The sequence below is a fragment of the Aotus nancymaae genome, unplaced genomic scaffold (genome assembly GCF_030222135.1).
Source record: "Aotus nancymaae isolate 86718 unplaced genomic scaffold, 86718_ANA_hifiasm-v0.15.2.pri h1tg000108l, whole genome shotgun sequence".
NCBI classification, from domain to species: Eukaryota; Metazoa; Chordata; class Mammalia; order Primates; family Aotidae; genus Aotus; species Aotus nancymaae.
The window spans coordinates 5,282,131-5,305,768 of record NW_026988523.1 but is presented as its reverse complement, the minus strand read 5'-3'; the positions used below and the strand labels follow the sequence as shown (position 1 = coordinate 5,305,768).

The window sequence follows — 23,638 nt, the reverse complement described above, 5'->3', positions numbered from 1 at the left end:
TCATTGCCTTTATAACTTTCTCCAATTTGTTCTATATTTTGTTTGTAATTTGCAGAGCACTAAAAATTAGAAAAACAAGACTAAATTAGAGTTCTCTATAATAAGTGTAAATAGGCTCAGTGTGAGTACCTATTTAAATTGCAGGAGTGCTAGTTCCCATTCTGGGTCTTAAAGATTTTAGTATTAGTAACAGTAGTATTACTCACTTTCTAGTTGGTAAGGATGTTTCTGGTAGCTGAGTTTACTGAGCAAACATACTTAGATAATGAAATATTACTGTATTTGAAGAGTCTCAACATTACTAATATTTATTACTTATTATTATAATAGTTATTTCTTGAACTTCTACATTTATTTCCTAAATATATTAACAAGTTTTTTCAGTGTATTTGAGTACTTGACTTCATAGGTGGTACCTTGGGTAGTCATTTTTATACCCCCCCAAATTTGACATCATTTTTATACCCTCCCGCCACATTTGACAAAGTCTAGAAATTGAAATGTTTCTTTTTGATAAAACTCTGCAACTGATTTTTTCAGAAAGACTCCTTCTGGAATTAGAGTCATGAAATTTTCTTCTGTATTAGAAATTCTAAATTGATCAAATTGAATGTCGTTTCTCAGGTATGAAGAAGTGAAGTTAGAAAAATTTAAGAAAGCAATTATGAAATGTTTAACAATCATGGAACTATAAAATTAAATTACAAGATCAAAGAAAAATCAAAGCAGAAGAGATACTGTTGATTAATGGTGAAAATATTAACTATACAAACACAAACTCATAGATATTAGTAGAGTTCCTTTTACCTCATGCACCTGAAAAATGTTTAAGAGGCTTTAAAGAAAGCTTTCTTTGGGGAGGTGCAAAGCACTGAAATTACAGTTGTGAGCCATGGTACCCAGCCCCATTTTCATTTAAAATGGCCATATTTGTTCTTATGTCCTGAATCTTGAATCTGCATAATTTTCTTCTTTGATATGAACTTTCCAAGACCACAGGTCACACCCACTTAACTTGTTTCATACAGTGTTTTTTAGCATGGTGTTACATGCAATTACATTCTAATGTCCTTTTGGTCATCTTCTGGGACTGCTAGTTAATCATTCAAGACTCACTTCAGTGAAGCCTTCTCTGACCTGCCTTCCCCTCTCCTGATACAGTTGTTTCTGTAGCATCTCAACAAATCTCTATTATTAGTCATCACACTGAACCACTGAACTCTAATTAGGTTTATGTGTTATCTTCACTGATTAGAAATGAGCTGTGTCTTAATCATCTTCATGTAACTGTAGTGTCTAGCTCACTGCTTGTCATTCAGTCACTGAATGTTTGACAGCTGAATGAATGAAAGTTCCTCCTAGAATCAAGAAGTAACTAATGAATGCTTGTGATATCATTGGTCTTATAAACACAAGGATTTCTGTGAGTAAATCATAGCCATGTCAAAAAGTGACATGTAGGATTGAGATCCTTGGCAACTCTAAAGTATCTGCTCAGTTCCTTGGTAGGTATTTGGAATAAATACCAAATAATAAGCCCCCTTACCTTCAGGGAGTTTGACAGATAATCGTGTAACCTATGGAAGTGTATTATTAGCAATTAACCAGTTGGCTGATGGGAGGAGAGAATTGGCCAGAATTTGAACTTTAAGGAGGGAAATTCTACCAGAAGTTTTGATAATGGAATTAATTAGGGGATTTCATTAGAAAAAAAAAAAGTTGATTTTAGACTACAAATTTAGTGAGAAGTAGGATACAGCATGGCATGATGGATTGGAAATCGTTTCATGCATATGTGATAGCTTGGACCAAGGCTTGTAGCCAAGAGAGAAGAATGAAACTGATTTCTCTTTGATCCTTTTGTTCTTGACTTAACTGTTATTTCTCAGTCCTTTTGGACCATCCCATAGTTTTCCCCACTTCCTCTGCCTTCCTCTATCACTTCATGCTTGTGTCTTTCATAGCATTTAACCCTGTTTGTGATTATGTATTTATTTACTAGATTATTACCAGTGTCCCCCATATAGATTCAAAATTCATTGAGAAAAGAAACCACATGTTTTGCATTTATTCTGTGTATTCAGCATTTGGTACAATGTGAATAGAAAGCAGTGGTTAAGTATTTGCTGAATAATGGACAAATGAAGAAATGACTGAAAAGTGTCTAAACAAGATGTTTAGCCAGGCTAGAGTATAGGCTAGATCAAGGTGAGTAGGTCTAGTGAGGTCAAGGATGCTACACTTTGAAGGCATGTCTGAAGCTTATGTTTGAGGTACTATGTTTACATAGAAAGAGTCCCGGATCAGAAGTCAGAAGATGGAGATTCTAGCTCCAGCTGCCAGATTGTACAATCATTAACCCATTAAACTTCTCTAGGCAGAAGTTTTCTCATCTGTGACACAGGAGACTCAGACTAGATGATCTATAACAAGACTTCCAGTTATATATTTCATACATTATTTATTGAGCATCTAATATGTGGACTACCTCATGCTACATGTTTAAAGAGCTCAGCATCTATTCAGTATGGAAGATAAGTGGAATAAAACAAATACGCAAGTAGCTTTACTATGGTATTCCATTTTAAGAGGAAAAATGGGGTAAACATTTGTAATTCAGAGTCTGAGAATACACTCTGGGAAGTGTGAAAATACAATAATGTGGTCAAAGTAATGGCAAACATGATTGTAACCACTGTGTATTAAAAAAAACTTGGAAGTTGTAAGAGAATGTAGGTCTATAATGAGTGAAACTAGAACTTAAATGATGGCTACTGAAGGGAAGAATTCAATGGTGGGGATAGAAAACAGAAATATTTAAATACTATTATGGCACAGTAAATTCTCATTAATCTCTGCTTTAGTCCTCGGACCATGTGGCTGGGACAAGAGGACAATAGTAATAGGCAATTACAGAAAGAAGTCAAGACAGGAGACAAGAGAACATATGGCTCTGCTATGTGCCAGGTCTATTGTTAGTCTTCTTCACTACCGTATCCTATAACTTAGCATGGCCTGTGGTTCTGAGTACTGTTTTTTTCTAATCAATCAGGATCACTTATTCATTATGAGCTCTTTAAGGATGTCCCTAAAGACTTGCATTTAATAGGTACTACATGGCTAGATGGTGAATTAATAATTAAAAGAATAAAAGACAAAATGTTCATGGTCTCTCAGAGTAACGATGATATCTTAGAAATATGCCTAGTTTCAGTTAAAGGAACCCATATATGTACTTAGCAAATAAAAATCCTAAAGAGCTCCTCACTAACCCTTGTGGAAGAAATAAGCATTTGATTTATTTTTTTCTAAAACAATAGCAACAAAAATCTGTATGTACCACTCTACTAGAAAGCAATTCAGGGTGAATTTTCTTGATAGGCAATGCTAAGATGTTTGCCAGCTTCAACACCAGAAAACATTTAAAGTTTACTGTTAAAATTCATTTCATTAGTTCAGTTCCTAACCATTCGAAGAGTTTCCAAAGACATTCACCTTACAAGACAGTTTGTTTTGGGGAAAGCAAAGTTATTGTTTTGTACCAGATTTTCCTCACTTGCTTTGTTTAGTGATGGGCTTCGTTAAGTAAGGCATTATATTGAAATGGAGCATCTTGTATCACTTAGTATTCATTGAAACACTGTGTTATATGTGGGCGGTTTATGGTTACATAGAAGAGCCATGTTTCTGCTTTCGAATCAAAGGGAAAGATGTAATACTTGAAGTTGTATTTGTAGCTGCAGGGATAGACCGTTTGCAGTATTTTGGACAATGACACATTTTGTGGGTCAAATGCTCATGCAGAGTGGGTGGCATTGTGGGGGAGAAACTGGCTTTACTGATAAGAGAGAAGCATGCATCATTGTTTTCTTGCCTTATTTTATTGTCTTTTAAGCACAGAAAAACTAAAATGTATTTTAAGAATAGAAGAACTAAAATTTAATCTGCTCTTCTTTGGATTAGCTGGTCCCGAGTGTTCATGATATGAGGCCTCATTTTAACAGGAGTTAAGGAAGACCTCAATAGGGCAAACTGCTTTGGTGCATCAGTTTGCAGGGTGGGTATGTAAACCACCTTTCCTCTAGCTTCTTGCTTCCAGGTAGCATAATACTGATTTGTGAAATGGATTGGTCTTTCTGTCCCTGCCATTATTTCTCCTTAGGATGGGAAGTAGGAATTATCTGACTGGTAAATGTGTAAGCCAGAATGGTCCTATGTCGCTCAGTCTTCTTCCTTTCGTATGCTTGCACTAAGATCTCATGACTTCCAGTGCAGAATTCTTTCTATTGGGCAGTTAGATTGATATGCTCTAGGCAATGGTTCTCAAATTGGACCTTGCATCGGAATTCCCTGGAAACCTTTTTAAAACACAGGTTGCTGGGTGGGCACCCCCAGAGTTTCTTTCTAATGGTGTGGGTTATTTCTAACAAGTTCCCAGGTGCTGCTGGTCCTGGGACTATGCTTTAAAACTAACATTCAGTTAAAAAAACAAAAATTACTTTGCTTTATTAGCAATTCAATTTATTTGCCAGATAAAGTGAAACCAAAAAAAGAAAGTGCTGGAAAATCTTAAGAAGGATGAAGAAATGGTTGTAGAAACACTTTGATACCTTTGGGAATTAGACTTAAGCACTAGTGAAAGCAGTTTCAGCCTTATGTTGTAAAGACCAAGATACTGTACTATAGTGTTTGTTGTTGTTAGTCATTACCAGAAGAGTAACTACTACTTGCTTAGGGAAGCTTGTATTTGCTTATGAAAATAAATAGAAGGTAAGGATCTCTAAATGTGCATTCCAAATTCTAATCTTTGGAGAGGGTAGGACTGAAGTCCAACATAATTAGTTAGGTGGACTCAAATTAAAAGAAAGCCTTCAAAAAGATATACAAAGACTGAACATTTTTAGAGAAGATATCTGCTTAAAATGGTAGTTATTTGCATAAAAAGGATATGCAGTAGCTTCTTTTACACTACAAGTTTTACTTATTAAATATAATTGAAAGTTTAAAATATAACCTCTCAAAATTCAGTTTACATACATTTAGGATCATGGGAGAGTCATACATCCCAGGTTTCCAAGGGCCACTAGAATTTGATATCAACTTGTCTACCATTTTTTAACTTATTTATGATACAAAAAATAAATGAAGGATTTTATCTACAAAAACCATTTTCTTTATTTTTAGGAATTGGAATGCCTTACTATTCGATGACCCTCTTGAATTATTTAACTCTTGCATCATTTTTTTGAAGTTTGAGGTGTGTATGCATATATTATCATCTGAACAATATTCAAAACCTTCTATGAAGTGAGATCACTCCTATACCTCTTACAGCTTTCCACAGCACCTGCTAAGAGCACTGTCCCAAGCAGTAGATCAGTGAGTATGAATGGGCCCAAGGATAAGTCGGGTTGGAGCACACCTCTAGGTAAAATGGAAAGGCAGCTGTGATGCAGGCCCTACTTCTTCTTGTGAATGTCTGCTCTAAGAGACCGAAGTTTGGGACATCGTTTTTTAAATTTCAGCAGTGTATTTGCACTCTACTTCTTATTTGGGGCATTTTTTAATAAGTAGGTTTTACATATCTAGAAGATATCAGGCTAAAGTCAGAAAAATGTTGTAACAGTCATGATTTTGTCCATATGGAAGATAATATTTTATAATTTACTGTAAGAAATACTATAGGGTGCTATTCAGCATATTTTTGGACTTTTTGGCTTTAGTAACAGAATGAGCCAATACTGTTCAAGAATAGTTTACAGTAGATGCCGGAAAGAACATAGAACTTGGAGCCCATTTAAAGGAATTAAGGAATTCTCCAGTATGATTTTTGCTGTGTATTAGAGCCAGCATTTCTTTCCCCTGTGAAAATGAACTCATGATTTTATAATGTATGTCATTGGGAAAATATGAATCAATTCATGGAATTTGAAATAAGAACATAGGGAGAAAAATAGTTCACAATTTTTTGATGATACCAACAGGTAATATCCTGTATAAATTAGCCTGTGAGATAAATGGTAATATAATCTGCTTTGTCACACTTTCTTTACATTGTCCTACATATCTGACTTGGATTTCACCCATCGGTATGGTGCTAATATACCCACTACTGTGGTTGTGGCAAAAAAAAAAGCAGCTAAAAAATGATTTGCCCACATTAACTCTGCTCAGTTTATAATTTGTAAAAAGGATTTTACAACATTCACTCAGGCAAGTTTTCAATAGAATAGAACAAGAAAGTATGTCTAAATTGGCTTTTAAAATAAGTATCAGGCTAGCGCCAAAATAAATGTTGACCGTGGCTTGCAAATCATTTCATTTTACATTCCTTCATCCCCTCAGTAAGCCCTACGTATGTGCTAGGTACTGTGTTCAGAGGTAAAGATACAAAAATAAAGACAGTCACTGCCCAGAAGCAGTTTCTTCATGAGATGGAGAGAGACAAGTTAACTATGACCACAGTAGGATTATGACAGAATTGTTGCTTCAGGAGTTTCAGAAACACCTGGAATCCTAGCTTAGAGTTGGAATGAGGCTGGGAGCTTGGAAGGACTTCCAGAAAGTAGGGAAGTTAAGGGGACTAGCATTCCAGGAATAGGAAAGGTATGTGCAAAGGAAAGCAAGCCAGAAAGTCCTGAATTTTGAGAATCAAGGGTTGTCTTATTCTTTATCACAAATGCCAAATGACTAGTTTTGTCCCAAGTCCTAATAAAGTCATGAAACAGAAAACGTAGAGGATTCTTACTTGTATTAAAAAGTAATTTCTAAAAAGCATTACTTTCAAGATTAACTTTTAAGTATTTTGGCCTTTGTAGTATATCATGGACAAGATAAACTGGGAGGAAGAAAGAGCTAAAAGAGATGCAGAGAAGCATAAGGCAAGAGGGACACAGTGTGAGAAAGCATGCAGACAAAGGAAGTGGTTTTACAGAGATTTACAAGTGATTTTTTTTCCTTTGCGCCTTCCTTCCTTCCCTCTGTTTCTCCTTTCCTGCCTCTTCCCTCTTTTCCTCCTTCCCTCCTATCTCCCTTCCTTCCATCCCTCCTCCTTTCTCTCTTATTCTTAAAGAGACCTCCAGAAATTTAAGTGCTGTAGAAACCTGCTCCCACGGATGGTGGATGGGGTAAACCTTTTTCTGACCCTTCTCCTCACTCCCACTCCAGGCACCAGGAGAGGGAGAAGCCAACTGCCACCATTTAGGGGAAGGAAGAGGCTGGAAAGAGGTGCTGAGAACTATCTACTGGGAGAGGCAAGTGTCCACTTCTGAGAAGAAGGAGGAAATCAGAAGGAAGAAGGAAAAAGAAGAAAAGATAGGGAGGAAAAAGGCAACACTTTGAATCTTTACATAAAACTGTATAATTCATTTCTGCTTTGGGAAGATGGAAAAGACTTTTTGTCCCTCTCTGAGAGACAGCAAGAACCTTTCAAGCACGGGTATGTGATTTGGGGTAACTATGTAACTAGAAATACTGATAGAAAAATCATCTTTCCTATTCCTTTTATTTTTTTAACAACAGCAACTAAAAAGAGCATGAGGAATTTGAAGACAGAGATGAGTTGTGTAGCACCAACATTTTCTTTCTGCCTGACCTTAATACCTGATGAATTAAAAGGTCAGTTTTTAAGTGCACCACATGATAGGCTTCCATCCATTTTATTAGCCCAGGTGGTAAATATGAAGAAAAAGAATTATCGTTTATTAAATTATCATCCTGTGTATTTAAAAAAAATCCAGCAGGAGGAGCTCTAACATGCTTTAGAGCTCAAATTTTAAAAACAAAACTTTTTAAAGCTAACGGAGAAAAACAGAGAGGCATTGTGCCTTGCAGGCTGCCATGTCAGTGAGCAAATATGTGACTAAGTCCAATTAAATGCTTCGTGAGAAGCCAAGGAAGCCAAGCGATGATACTCGTGGAGACAGAACGGCCCACATTTCCTCCCTTCCACGAGCCTCCTCTTTCTGATGCAGTTAAGCTGGGACTAGTCTGCAGTATTAGCTCTTACAAAAGAGGGAGCAAAAGGATGATTTCTGGGCAAGACTAGATGTAATTCTTTCCCTCTGAAAGTGTCATATTGTTTCTAAACAAGTCTTTGACACTGGCTCAGGAATTTGAAACACATTTAAAAGGAGAATTTTCATTGTTGGTTGAAGGCACTATGAAACTCCTAGAGGTTCAGTTGCTTCTACTCAGTGGTTTGTCAGACGCTTTTTTTTAAATGAGAGAAATGCTGTGTTTGTAAAAATTGGTGCTAAAAGGGTAACGAATCATACGTCCCCTGGGCCATGTAAAGAGTCTGCAGAAAGAATTAGAGTTTTCTAACACACATACTAACACACACACACACACACACACACACACACATAAACTGGAACTCAAAGAATTTACTCAGGAACAGTGAAGAGTGTATGAATTTAACAGTTATGGGATTTTTAGGGTAAGCCTTTCCATTTTGGACAGTGTTGTGGGGGTGGAATGGATGAGTGGGTATATACGATGATCAGAATTACTTAACCTGAAGGAAATTTTCAACCAATCCATTTTAATCTCTTGCCAACAAGAAGTCAAACTTTTGTTTTACACCTTAATGGTATGCTCATATTTTAAATTTTTATACAGGCTCCTACAGAAACTTTAACTAGACCAATTCAGACCAAAAGTCACTAAATAAAGCTAGTCTAGACGGAAAATCTATGAAAACCATATGTCTTTTAGGCATCTGTCTTACAAAAACTACCATCATCCCAGAGAAATTGTTCACAAAATATGCTTTTAGGAAAACACTGCTGTACTGACCATGGAGGGCTGTACTTAAGAAGACGGCTGGACTTGGAAAGAATAAAGCCAAAGTGTTTATAAATGAAAGGCTCTCATTTTCACATACATCTAACTGCCTGTAAACATTTCTGAAAGGCTGGGCCAAGCAGATATCATTTATCTTACCATTATTCTAGAAGGGATCAAAAAAATTTACAGTTTTGTTTCTCCTCACTACTACAGAACATTAGACCAGGGGATCTCAAAGCAATTCTGTTCTCACCCACAGAGAACTGTTTTGAATAATGTTGTACGTGGATGAGGCCAATAAACCAGAACATTTTCTTCTGATTATTACCTCATCCTGCTGGCCTGCCAAACACAGCTAGCAGGCAGGTGTCCGATATAAGTTACTAGAGGAAGACTGTTCTATATAATTGGTGTAGGGATCGTCTGAGAGACAAGGGAAATCAGAAGGACTAGGGTAGAGAGGAAGGGTGCAATGAGAATGCAGTAAAGAGGAATATTTTAAAAGTTTGCTTTTCCAATTCAGCATTGCTTTCTGAACTAAAGACAATGGTCAGTGCTACCTTCAGTATTCTAGGTACATAATGTTTCACCTTAAGATGCATTTTAATTTCAATAAGTGGTAAGACACCCACAGAAAAAAATATAAATGCAAACTTTAGTGACAAAAATAACATTCTAACTGAAAACTAAATAGTGATGGAGCCTATGAAAGTATTTATGAATCGCAAAGATTACTTGTAATCCTCTAAAATATTTTACTGAAACTTATTTTTCTGTAGAAAAGGGGATGTTGGAACAACAATTCAGTAACAATAATTATTGGCATGAATAACTCCATGCATTTTTTAGTCGCCTAGAAGACTGTGAATGAACAATATACATCAAATAGCCACATATGGCAAAAAGGTCCTAAGTTGGAAGAGAAAGATACCAGCACAAAAAGGGAAATCTATTAGATGTAATCAATTATACACCAACGTTTTAAGCAAACACCAGAAACACTATTTCAATGTGTTTATTCAAAGATGTTGTGATTTAAAATGAATTTTCAATATAAGTATGAATTTTCAGGCATTAATTAATAAGATAGTGATGGAGTAATTTAGAGTGTTTGAAATATTAAAATGAATAAAGCAATTATATCAACATCCCTCATTAAAGATTCCCAGACTGAACTATAGAACATTTAAGTAAGCTAATCACAGTCTACTGATGAGACACAGGGGTTTTTCTGGTCCATTCATTTTAGTCCTAAGTGGTACTATTGTTAGAGCTAAAACTGTAAGTCTGCTTTCATGCAAATCATATGCAGAGCACAGATTTTAGTTTGACTTCAGACCTAGGTATTTGGCGGGAAATTACTAGAGTGGTTTTTCTAGTTAACACATTTACTAATGTTTCCTTAATTTTTCCACCCCAACAGGCAATAATTAAGGTGGAATTTGCCTCACATGAAGTTTTATTATTTTAGTCATTAAAATATTTTCCAACACTACTGAGAAGCAAAAAGCAATTCTTGTTGTTTTTAAAAAATAAGTAGACATTTTCCTCAGTTTTTATAGCTTTTCCTCAGTGAATGGTATTATAATGAGAGTAGTGGGGTAGACTTTCTGGTGTAGGCCCTCGAGCATGATACTTAAGGGTAGATTTACCTGAGGGAAAAATTTCATTCACTCTTAAAATTGGCTTTGAGAATAATCCAAATGTAAACTTAAAAAATACACATGGTACAGAATATATCTTACATAAATACCCATCCTCAAGTGGAATAATTTCATTGCATACTCTCTGGATTGCAAAATGCCTTTAAAAGTCTTTCTCATATCCTATTCTCACAAGAGGTCTGGTCTCATTCTAGATGAGAAATACACTAATCTTTTGAGATAAATGAAATACTGCAAATGAATGTTATATATTTAAGTATACAGACCAACAGTAAATTTAGATAACGTTGCCTCATGAAAATCTTAAACCAAATACAGGTAATATTTTCATGGTGAAAACAAGTGGTATATTTGATTATTAAAATAAGACCATTTCCCAAGTCATATTTAAAGCCACATAATGCCTTCTCATACTGTCTTATATTCTCTTAGTTTGCAAAATTACCATAGAAGCTTAGGAGTTCTCATGTGGTGGTGTATTTAGTTTGTGGTTATCCAGATCTTAAGTTTATTCTCTTTCTTAGTTGGTACATTAGCCCTTTTACCAAAGAAGCAGGGAAGGAATGGGGCTTATTTCTAAATTTCATATTAACTTACACATTTAAAAAGAATATACCTTTTCCTGTTTTCAGGTTTAAATTAATTCCCAATGGGAGAAAAAGTTGAATTCATGAACATTTGGAACTTTACATGTCTCTAAGCAACTGAAGTTAGGAAGACCCTACCTTGCTATGGATTATGAGTGATTGTGAATTTTGCTACTTGCCATTTTGATTTAACATATTTTCAGATATCTGGATGGAATTGATTCACATGAGCTGATAACTTCGACCAGAAAACAGGAGTGGGCATTTCCTAGTGCTTATGGGAATAGTTAAAAAATAATTCCAGAAATCAGAGCATTTGCTATTTGTGGTTTTGCCTATTGTGTGGCTGTGATGCCTGAAAAGCAGCCACAGGGAAAAAAGTGCCGTGAGGAGACTGCCCAAATACCTAGTGCCTTTAGACTTTTTGCCTTATGTAGGAATTCTTTCTTGGTCAAAGTTGCCATGGGATCTAAACTTGATGTAAATACTTAAATAATGTGGCATCAATGCACATGTAAACTCTCTCAAATCCAATGCCCTTCAACGCTGCCCTCCCATCCCTCACATTTAAAATATTGGCCACACCAAAAGTGTAATATTCTTTTGGCAACAGCATTTGGTAAGCCAGATGGATTTAATTTGGCAACTTAAGGGTGTAGAGGTTCCCCCAGACAACACTTACAATACACTGGCAATAGGAAGCTAAAGAATTTCAGTGTGGAGTGTTTTAAAATTTTACCTTTGAGCAGCAATAAAGTTATGACAGGCAGGCAAAAGCCATCAAACCCTCAGCTAAATCCTCAATGTTTTCCTTATATTGCTGCAGGTAGGCATTTAAGGCACATTTCAGAGTGAAAGATATAGCATTTATATTTTCATTTTTAATTTCCTGGCTCTTATTGACTAAAGCAACTCTGGTAAATGTTATTTAAATTTTGCTTCTAGACCTGGCATGGTGGCTCATGCCTGTAATCCCAGCACTTTGGGAGGCTGCAGCAGGTGGATCATCTGAGTTCAGGAGTTCGAAACCAGCCTGGACAACATGGTGAAACCCTGTCTCTACTCAACATACAAAAATTAGCTGGATGTGGTGGTGCATGCCTGTAATCCCAGCTGCTCAGGAGGCTGTGGCAGGAGAATCACTTGAACCCAGGAAGCAGAAGTTGCAGTGAGCTGAGATCATGACACTGCACTACAGCCTGGGCAATAGAGACTCCACCTCAAAAAAAATTTTTTTTGTTCTAATATTTCAAAGAAAGAAGGAAGAAGGTCCCTTGCCCCACCCACCAGTAGTCCTTTCTTCTAATTTGTGGCTTGGATCCAATTTAGAGGTGAAAGAGCTATGACCAATGTCATGCCATGAATCATTGAAGTCGTTAAAAACATACTATCTAACAAGAACTGTCTGAATGTGAAGGTTTCCCTGTAAAAATCATTCTTTTCTTACAGTGACAGAAACAAGTGCAGTGATGAAACAGAAGTACTAGCTTGTGTGTCATCTACAGGTCTGTATCTGCTTCCTTGTACATAGGAACATTCAGCAGATTTCAACTGGTGACAATTTGCTGCTGACTGGCCACAGGAAGAATAATAATCCTTTACTGTGCATTTTTTACTGGCCAGTGGCTTTTCTGCCAGACTCCTGTCTTGGCTGTCTTCCTCTATCAGTCAGGTGAAACTCAGGGCAGGGCTGGGTCCCCTGAAACTCAGGAAGGCTTTCCCTGCAATGGGTGAAGCTTCACAATTTAGAGCTCCAAAGAGAATAATGACAGAGCTATTTGCTATTATTTGTCATGGAATGTGGAAGCAGTTGTGTTTGGTTAGCTTAATGCCAGTTACCACTGGGCTAACAGCAGCATATTGTTGTATTTACTGCTGCCTGTCTGCATTTATGTTCCTTGTACTTTGCCTCATGTAGATCCTTTCTCATTTTCCTTTTCCTTTTGCCCTCTTGCAACATACGATGTTTGGAAGAGTGAGATAAGGGACACATTGAAAACAGAGAGGCAATCTGAAGGCTACCTTGACACATCTGCAAAACTCCCAGATTCTGACTTTCACACTTGCATTCTGTTTCTGGGCCTCGCCTAAACAGACTGCCAATCATCCGAACCGTGGCAGGATGGAGATGTTTGTGTAAAGTAGACTCAAGTTTGCAAGGCTCAAGAAGGAAACCACCAAACTAATTTTACTTTCACTTAAACCAGATTGAAACCAAGACTTGAAGAATTAAAAACTTTGACATTAACCATTGATTCACTCCAATGAAATATAGTGTTACAGCCAGAATCATGGTGAAATTGGAGTGAGGCTTTTGATGGGATATTTAATTGAGGGGCTTACATTAAATTGGACATTTTCTTTAGTGAACAGCATGTGGCCAAAATTCTATTTTCATTAAAGTATATTAAGCATCATGACAACTCATATTAAACCTGCAACAAATGATTAATTACATTTAGAGACTTCAAAACAAATGAGATGCCTTAAATATTAAGAATCAAAAAGAACATCTCAAAGTTGTTTCTATTCTTAGTAATTATATTTTAAAAAAAATCTTTCCTTGCTTTTAAAGCCAGTTGCTAAAAATAAAAATTGTTCCCTGAAAAATCAGATGCCTAATGATAAATTTGTTTATTTGTTTTTTAAAAGAGGAGGATGGTGAGAAAAATAGAAAGCTCCTGGCTGACATCAGAAGTCACAAGATGAGTTCCTCATTTGTCCAAATGACATTCAGCTGCTAAAAGAAGTCAGACTTTTAGAGGGCTGCTGAGGGGAGAGTAAGTCAGGAGGTTTCCAGTACATGACTGCAGGGGAATCAGACACAGACTAGTCACGTAAGTTGTCCATGTACCCTTAGCCCACGACTTCAGGGCTCAGCAGCTTCATCCTTCATGGCACCAAACCTTGATGTAAGGGATTCAAAGACACACTCATAAGAATAGTGAATTTGTCCTTACTCAAAATTTGGGGGACTGTCTAAAAAAAACAAAACAAGGAGATCTTATCCCTCAGTGAAAGGGACTTTATGTTAATCGTCAATTATAACAATATATAAAATATGTAAAAGAGATATAGCACTGCAGGCCATCAAGGTCAAACGTTTAAAACAAAATTAAGCTAAATTTTAAGGAGGATTAAATGGCTTTTATCTTTGTAAAGAAAAGAATGTGTGTGCATTGATTGCCCATGTTAAAAGGATTTATAAATCTTCTGGCATGGTCAATTTGTAATAAATTACTGAAAATGTGGGATTATGATGAAACTCTTTAAATGTGCCAAATAAAGTCAAGGAAAGCACCTAAGTCATGGGGTGGGCATGAGTGAGACACTGGGATAATCCTGATGGTACTCTGGGGCTGTCCGGGGCTCACCAGAGACTCCTTCAAGGGAGCATTTCTTGGTTCTTGGTTTCCATGTTGTGTTTATGTCATGTTGATGAGCTGGAGTAAAAGCCAAATCCTTTTGAATGATTCAGTTTTGTCTTTTTAAAGAGACACTATCATACTTGGTGAACAAGGGTGGTCAAAAAAAGTACTTAAATTTTTCAACTTTTGTTTAGCTTGGAATATTGAGTGATGAGGTTAAAAAAAAGTTTCTTCTTCCTTGGTTGGAGACCCTTCCTCCTACCCTTATCCCCTTTTGACCATTGCAAAATAACTTAGTCCAAGGAAAGGGAAGAAGACAAATGAGTGAAATAATGCCAGAGTGAGTTATTGCCAGGAAAAACACACTCGGATTCAGTTAATTTGTTCTGTTAATGTCAAAGGCTGTGATTCCCAATTAACTAATTTCAAGACGCTATATCTGAAAGTAGTTACATCAGCTCTAAAGTTAATGTCTGATGAAGATCAGGATCTTCAATTAAGAGAACAGGGACTCTAAAGAGGTGGTGATGTCTGTTTAAGATCATCTTGCTAAGTAAATACACACCGGCTTGGATTTTCAAACAGCGTTTAGCCCCTTCAGAGAAGTTGAGTGGAGGTGAGAGGGGAGGGAACAGTCCAGTTATTTTGGCAATAGAAAATGTTCCACAAATCACTGATTTGTGTATACTCAACTTACTAATGACAGAAGCATACATACTAGTGAGTCTCTTTGGGATAGAGATGCTTCTCTAGTTCAAGTGGAATTAATTAAAACAGGCATGTAGTTTGCAATATTTCCAGCTCCCTCACCGAAAGGCTCCATGCACATAAACCAGAACAGCTTGAGCAGCTGAGAAAAGCTGGGCCAAAAATGACTCCACCACCTCTCTCCTTTCTCTCCTTTTATATTGGAATGGAAAGATACAATAACATATATATTTTAAAAGCAGAACACTCATGGTTTCTGTACAATTGCAAGTGCTTTGATTACCTTTGAATGGGGTTAACATAAAAGTATATATGCTCTTAAAAGTCAAGATCATAACTTGCTAATGAAGTCGTGAATTATCCAGAAGGAAACTATGCACAAGCACATGCTGAATGGCAGAATCTCTTGTCTCTAAAAGTTCAGTTATTGCCCTTGTAATATTAAAGCCCAACAGGGAGCTGGCGGGACACCTTTTGTGCTGTCTTGTCATGTTATAGGTTTCCAGTTTCAGATAAAAGAGGAGAAAGGGCCCTTAGAAAGTAAAAAACTTGAAAAAAAAATCAAACTTCCTTCTCTGAAAGCAAAGGGTTGTTTTCCTAGAGATGATGGATAATGGCGTTTCAACTTTCTAAGTTTCTGATAGAGAAAATGGAGGTCAATCACAGAGGGGAAATAGAATATATTAAACAAATAGAATATGGTAAAGTCTCAACAACCGCTTCCCTCAATTTTTTTCTTTCTCTCATTCTCTCTTCCTTTCTTTTTCTCCTTCTTTCATTTTTTGAAATCTTAAACCCCGTTTCTGGCTTGTATTTGGTAGGATCCCTGCTCTGACGTTTATTAAAAACAGACTTTATGTGGTCAGAACTCTCCATCTAAAGCTGGATTTAACAGGCATGGGGATCCTGACAGTCTTTCTTGCTGTCTCTCAGGTGACCACCCCCTGTGCCCTTTCCCAGGATTTCCCTCCGAAAGTGCTGAACTGGCACAGAAACTTGAAGGCTCAGCACAAAACAACCAACTTTCCTTTTTAATCCTGTACTCTCATTTCTGTTTTAAATTTGGGACTCTCTTCATGGCCAGATCAAGTAAAGTCTGGTTCTAACTTGAGAGTATTCTAGAAATTTCAAATAAGGCAACTGTCATCCTATAAATTCCTCAGTGCAGTCTCATTAAATCCTGCTGCCCATGCACTGGCCATCCAGCTCAGGCTACTCATTCTCGTCCAGCTGTCTTATGCGTGCGAGCTGGAAAATACCAACAGCAACCCCACTCTGCTTAACAAGTCAGCTTAGCATTCAAAGGTTGATTTTTCTGAAGGGTAGTGGCAAGCCAGCTCATCGGAAACCCACAGGTAAAGCAGTCAAGCAAGTAGGCAGAACATGCATGTTCATTACCGAGGACAGGTGCCACCAGGTTGCTCTGGTTTCTTCTCATAGCTAGACAGACAAAAGTAGCTCCTGCATGGGACTCTAGCTTTCCCACTCTCAACTCTTCCTCTTCCAATGGCCTCAATACCTTCCTGGTACAATGTCAGACACTTTCCCAGTCAGTTTGAGATTTTCTAAAATAATAAATTGGATCTTGCTTGTAGCAAGGCTCAATGCTGAAATTCATGCTTTTTACATGGAAGGGAATTATTTTGAACACTACAGTGCAGTGGTTCTCATGTGGAGAGGAATTTTACTTCCCTAAGAGACACTGGCAGTGTCTACAGATATTTTTAATGGTCACAACTGGGGGAGTGCAACCGAAATCTAGAGGGTAGAGGCAAGGGATGCTGCCTTATAATACACAGGACAGACCCCACAACAAAAATGTCGTACTGATGAGGTTGAGAAACCCTGGGGTCGTAGTTGGGAAATGGCTCTGGAAGCAGACTGCATGGGATTCAAGTCCAACTCCACTAGGGACTGGCTGAGCAGCCTTGGACAAGTTGTTTAACCTCACTACTTCATCTGTAGAATGTGGATAATAACCTCTTTGGTGTGAGCTTTAAACAAAAATGTATATACAAAGTTCTTAGGGAAATGCCTAGTAATACTGAGAGCACAATAAATGTTGGCTATTACTGTTACCATTACTACTAGAAATTTAGCACCATTCCAAATAAGTTACAAGCCAAGTCTATTGAATTTAGAGAAAAAAATCTGGATTGAGAATATATATGTCCTCTTTGCTTAGAACCAAAATGATAACAGTCGTAACAGCTGTAGTCTTGTTTCAAACTCTTTCAGATATCTCATGTCATACGATCTAGGCAACAACCTTATTGAATTCTCCCTGTTTCATAGATAAAGAACTCTTGTCTCAGAGTTAAAGAGTTGCTCAAGACCTTCAGTAACTCAGGTCTTCTGACTGCAAATCTCCTGCTTATTCTTGCTGCACCACCCTGTGTGTACTAGTTTAAGATCCCCCTTCTTCTCTTCATTACACTCAACAACCTGAAGATCAAAATAAAACGTAAGTGCCACAATCGATTGGTGAGGTGGCTCAGGCTTCGGGGTGGGTAGAAGTCACATCTGTTTTCATGGTATGTATACAGTCAGATTTTCCTTCATGGACTATATATATATTTTAAATCTCTGAATTGAATTTTAAAAAATTAACTTTATGTATGGGCTAATTTTCTTTGTTATTTATACTTCTGATTTTGAGGGGGAAAACCTCAGTACTTTATATCTTAAAAATCTCTGATTATATTCATTATGTCTATTTTGACTGTAAGAGTATGAAGGTGAGACTACAGCTCCAACTATGTATGTTTCTAGGTCATTATTTATTAACTATATTGTTTCACAATTAAGCCTGAAAATCTACTTATAATTGCCAACATGTATTATTTAAATGTATAATAAACTATCTTATATATGATTAGAGGCTATACACAGCAATTATGCCTATGTTAAAATTTCTATGTGTGGTTTTTTTTTTAATGCAGATCAATCAGCCAGATTTATTCAGCCTACATGAAAATTGGTAAAATTGGGTATAAGGATCACAGTTCAGAAGGCAGATGGATAAGATTCTTTAAGTCAGTGGTTTTCTAGAATTCTTTTGGTAATGGAGAAGGCAAGGCCTTAGCCATGAAACTCTCATGACCTATGGAACACACAGCTTGCTACAATCCTCCGTAGAACTTTTGTTTCAAAGCCCTCCGTCAAATTCTCCCAACAGCTGCCAAAATGTCATTCACTGGGACCCAGTGTTCTTTAGTCCTATTTAGTTTGTGCCAATTGATAAATGAGAAATTTTAATGATCACAAGTGATTTTTAAATGGCATAACAGGGTTGGCAATTTTCCTACAGTCCCACTTCAGTGTGAAAATTGCAAACACATACGATAAGATCTTTGCAATTTTCTCTTTCAAATAAATTTTGTCTGTCATTCTATGAGAAGAGAACCAAGGTGCACCCCCATCAATTTCTGCTCCGTGCCTTACCTTGGGACACTGGGCGGGGCCCTCGTGGGTCGAGATGGAACTTGTGGAGGGGCTCCGAAGGAGTCACTGCTGCTGGGGAAAGGAGGTAATGGGCCTGGACGGAATGGGACTGGGGGAGCCCCAGAGTGGGGGCCTGGGGAGGGAATGGCAGGAGCCGGTCCTCGGCCAGATGTGGGCCTCGTGAGGGGAGCACTTAGTGTTGGCCTCCTTTGGGTCGTGGGGCTTGGAGGAGGTGACCTGAAAAAAAAGACAAATCATGATTTGCTCACTCCTTTCTGTCTGAATTGATCTCTAAAAAGTTTTGTAACTTCCTGACTGCTTTTTAAAAATTATTTTTTGACTGAATAAGTCAAATTCATGTTATGAAAGTCAAACGTATAAAAGGATGAATGGAGAAAAGTAAACTTTCCCCTCCCTACCCCTTCACTCTGTTGAAGTAACCATGGACGTTTCTTGTGCATCCTTTTTAACTGTATTCTACAGTTGTATAAGTGTATATATTTTATCTATATATAGAAATTGCTTTCTATATACCATAGAACTCAGTGTTCTACAATCTCCTTTTTTTTTTTGAGACGGAGTCTCACTCTGTTGCCCAGGCTGGAGTGCAGTGGTGTGATCTCAGCTCACTGCAACCTCCACCTACTTGGTTCAAGCGATTCTCCTGCCTCAGCCTCCTGAGTAGCTGGGATTACAGGCATGCGCTACCACACCCAGCTAATTTTTGTATTTGTAGTAGAGATTGGGTTTCACTACATTGGGCAGGCTGTTCTCAAACTCCCGACCTCAGGTGATCCGCTTGCCTTGGGGTCCCAAAGTTCTGAGATTATAGGCGTGAGCCACCATGCCTGGACTACAACCTCCTTTTTTTTAAGGCTTCCCGTTAACAGGATTATCTGTTCATTTCGGGACTTAATAGAACTGTCTTGTTGTTTTTAGTGACTATACAACATTCCATTGTGAGGACGCACCATGCTGCATTTTGAAGGGAGTTAGTATAAGCTGATCTTTACTCCTAAATGTAAATATCTTTTCCTCTTTTTCTGTAAGCCCATCTTGGTTTAGGAAAGCACTCTCAGAAAATGGTATTGGACAAGCATGGCAGGGATCAAGGGTTGTGGGGCCATCTTCTTACCTGCGAGAGTGCTGTATCCAGGAGTCATCCACTGGAGGTGGGGCCGGAGTGGACACGGTGGCCGTGCTGATGTCCCCAATTATCCCAAGGGCTTCTTTTAGGGCTTGGTACATTCGAAGCATTTCATCCCGGCGCTGAGCCTGCTCAGCAGATTCCTCCATCAGAGTATTTTGGTCCTCTGAAGAATACAACTGTGCTAGGAGCTCTGAATTTATGAAATCTTTGACCTGTCAGATCACCACAGAGAAATAAAAACAGGAATAAATGAGTGATTGAGTGGAGGCAGAAACATGGCTGTGGCATTCAGAGTCTGGACAAAGTCCACCAAGTCCACCCTGGGAAAAGTGAAGCATCAAGCATCTGTTTACTCCTATTTTGTCTCTATCCTCAGTACTGGTGATAGTAACAATTTCCCTCTGTCTTCTGGCTGTCGATACTGAAGGATGATAGAGATGAGTACAAGAAGGCCAAACCCGGCCATCACCAGAACAGGGCCTGCAGGCTTCATGAGCATTTCACAGTGTTGTCTGAAGCTGTTTGGCTTATAGAAGACGGACGGTACTATGAAGTAAGCAGCAGTATTTTCAACAGAAAACAGTAATGTGAAGAAACCTGCATAATCACACGTTTTCTATTCCTTGGCATTCTCAGTCCTTTCCCTACCTTTTACCAAGATCACTGGAAAATTACTGAGACTCCAAGTGTCAATGTTGTCTCAAAAGTGAAATTAGCACCAGTAAGTGAATATTTATTAAATATAGAATTTTGTATAGCTATGCAGGTTGATTTATAAACAAGTGAAAGAGAAGCACTCTGTTTTCCAGAAGTTTACAGTAGAAGTTAGTTAACAGTGATGAGGACTGACATGAGGTTTCATAGTTAGCTAATATATAAAAACAAGCTTAAGTATGAACACTACATGGGAGTCTCAGGGGAGGGGCATTTTGTTGCAGGATGGAAATGGAGAGGATGAATATGGTGCACAACAGTGAGGGTGGGAGTGCCAGCCACTGTATGTCATCAACTCTAAGACACCAGTGATTTTAAGAAACACTACTAGCTTTTTAAAAAAATTTGCTTATTATACTTTAAGTTCTGGGGTACATGTGCAGATTGTGCAGCTTTGTTACATAGGTATACACGTGCCATGGTGGTGGTTTGCTGCATCCATTGCCCTGTCATCTACATGAGGCATTTCTCCTAATGCTGTCCCTCCCCAATTCACCCACCCCCTGCTATTCCTTCCCTAGGCCCCCACCCCAAGGCCCCGGTGTGTGATGTTCCCTTCCCTGTGTACCTGTGTTCTCATTGTTCAACACCCACTTACAAGTGAGAACATGCAGTAAAAAACACTACTATCTTATGTGCTGTCTAATAAGACAGAAAAAAAATACCATCAATCAAACTATGACAGGATGTCAAGATGCCATTGAGTGTAAGATGCATCTTCATTTCAGAAATATTAAATAAAAATAAGTGAATGTGAGAATCAATGAAGTGTGGTATATACCAAGTGCCTTCACAAGCTATATGACAATTCTCATCACACACTGATGAAACATGCATTAGTATTGCAATTTTATAGATACAGAAACAAGTTCAGAGAATTTAAGTATCTTGCGCTAGGTCACACAGCATTCAGCTGAATCCAAAATCTTCTGACTTGAAGTCCAGTGCCCATTCCCTTACCCCATTATCTCACTGTGATGGAGTGCTTAGAAAAGGAAATTTATGTCTAAGCATCATTGTTTTACAGTGGCGCAGCAATTAACTTAAGCCTAGTGAAAAGAAACCAGTTTGGCTTTTTCAGTTTCTCTGTTACATGAGCAAGCTAACTCTTTTTTTTTTTTTTTTTTTTTTTTTTCCCCGAGACGGAGTTTGCTCGTTACCCAGGCTGGAGTGCAATGGTGCGATCTCGGCTCACCGCAACCTCCGCCTCCTGGGTTCAGGCAATTCTCCTGCCTCAGCCTCCTGAGTAGCTGGGATTACAGGCATGCGCCACCATGCCCAGCTAATTTTTTTTGTATTTTTAGTGGAGACGGGGTTTCACCATGTTGACCAGGATGGAGCAAGCTAACTCTTATCTAGACTCATGGATATCTCTAAGAAAGGCCAAAGGCAAGTATATTTAATTGTTAAAAAATCAGACGGATAACAGAACAGCTGTCAGATGCTCAAAATTTCTAGGTCGTAGTTAACTTTGTAATTCAGAGATGACAAAAACCTAAAACACATAGCTTTATTATGTTTTAAAGGTATCAAAACATGTAAATAATTCTACGAATCAAAAAATTCAGCTAAATCAAAGCTTTATTATGGTGAAATAGTGTTTTCTGTACATATTTTGTAAATCAAGAGTGATTCAAAGGTGAAAGTAATCTAACATACAAGATGTATTTAGGAAACCCTCTGGTGAAGTAGAAGGTTTATGTACGATAGTTGTGGAAGGTAAGTTTGGCCAGGAAAGCTGGGGCAGATGTGAAGGCCTTGAATGCCAAGGAAAAGCGTTTGAACTTAATTCACTTGGCCGTAAGGGGCTATGGAAAGCTTTTAAGCAAGTAAGTGAAACAATAAAAGAGAGTTTTCAGGAAAATTAATCTGGCTAACATTGAAAAAGAATTTGCAAGGTTAGTAGGGAAAATAAAGAAATCCATTAGAAGACTATTGTAGATCATTCATAAGATGGTAAGGGTTTCATTTACTAATAATGCAGTAGTATGAAAAACAGATACATATAATGACATTGTAAGGGAATAATTAAGTGGACTTGGTGCTGTTGGGATGTGAAGGGCAAGGAAGAAAGGAACAGTCAAGGACACCTCAAGCATTGACATTTGGGTGAGTGGGAAAATAGAAAATCAAAAGTCAGAAAAGAAAGTCAGCTTTAGAGAGAAGGCAGTAAATTTGGCTTTAGAAATATTTCATTCCCTTCCTTTAAAGATGCATTCACTTCTAAATGTACTTGCAAGTATGCAGGGAATCATGGTTATTTGCACAAATCTCCCACTTTTGGGTGTGTATATGCACTTGGATGGATGGTGCAATTCAAAACTCAAAAGCAGACAATTTTCCTGGCATTGACCATTGGTTGGGTTAAGCTCTTTAGAGGCTTTACATATTACTGGAGTATCACTTAGAATATATTAAATACAATTTAAAAGAAGATTCTTCCAAGAATAGATTTAAAGCAGAGCTGAATTAAGAATCAACTGTCAAACTATGAAATAAAATAAGGGCCTGTTTCAACATTCTGACCAAAGATGTGCCTTGAATCTGTCACATCAATTATAACACACTGGAACTTGCTCACTTTGCCACACAGTGGATTCAGAGCATACGCTGTGGATTTGAATTCTAGTTCTAACACTTCATGTTCTTGGGCAAATAATGTAAATTGCTTGAGTCTCAAGTTCCTCATCTGTAAAACAGGGATAACGGTAGAGCTACCTCAGTATTGTGAGGATTAAGAGAAAGAATGAATATGAGTTGTCTAGCATGATGCCTAGCATACAGTTAGTACCCCTTCCAAAAAATGCTGTGATTTTTACTGTCTAAAGGCTAAACTGGCATTAGGTACATAGAGGCAGGAGAACAATGACAGCTGTTGCAATAATGCAGGTATCAAGCGACAGTTAAATAAAGCATATAGGTTAACATTTTATTTTACATTTAAGCAAAATTTTAGAGAGACTCTTCTCTCCTTCTGCTAACCTAGTTTGTGACACTGCAATTGGAGTTTGGAACAAAGGTAGGGGGACTTCTGGGAATTTCCAGACACTTCAGGGACTTTCTGAGAAGTCTGTATGCCAGTGGTACAAATGTTTAAATCAAGAATTCTGCATGACAATTAGGGGCCAAGTGAATCCCTTTTAGATGACAGCATTTAGAAAATACTTCACCAAACATAACAAAGTGATTATACTTTAATTTGAGATTTGAAAT

The 23,638-nt window shown here is 37.7% G+C and overlaps 1 protein-coding gene and 1 long non-coding RNA gene across 4 annotated transcripts in view; one reads left to right on the top strand and one right to left on the bottom strand.

Moving 5' to 3' along the window:
* Nucleotides 1-7,729, top strand: part of LOC105711644 (uncharacterized) — a 30,660-nt gene extending 22,931 nt beyond the window's left edge. The window contains exons 2-3 of the long non-coding RNA XR_001106066.3: nucleotides 5,185-5,257; nucleotides 7,168-7,729. This is a non-coding gene — a long non-coding RNA (uncharacterized LOC105711644). The remainder of the gene's footprint in view (nucleotides 1-5,184; nucleotides 5,258-7,167) is intronic.
* The window catches only part of DNM3 (dynamin 3), a 556,271-nt gene that overhangs the window by 10,642 nt on the left and 521,991 nt on the right, over nucleotides 1-23,638 (bottom strand). For all 3 annotated transcript variants that reach the window (XM_064370678.1, XM_012444437.2, XM_021668047.2), the window contains 2 exons: nucleotides 19,697-19,923; nucleotides 18,562-18,798 (listed from right to left, as the gene is read on the bottom strand). In XM_064370678.1, coding sequence (XP_064226748.1) covers nucleotides 18,562-18,798; nucleotides 19,697-19,923 — 464 coding nt within the window. The remainder of the gene's footprint in view (nucleotides 1-18,561; nucleotides 18,799-19,696; nucleotides 19,924-23,638) is intronic.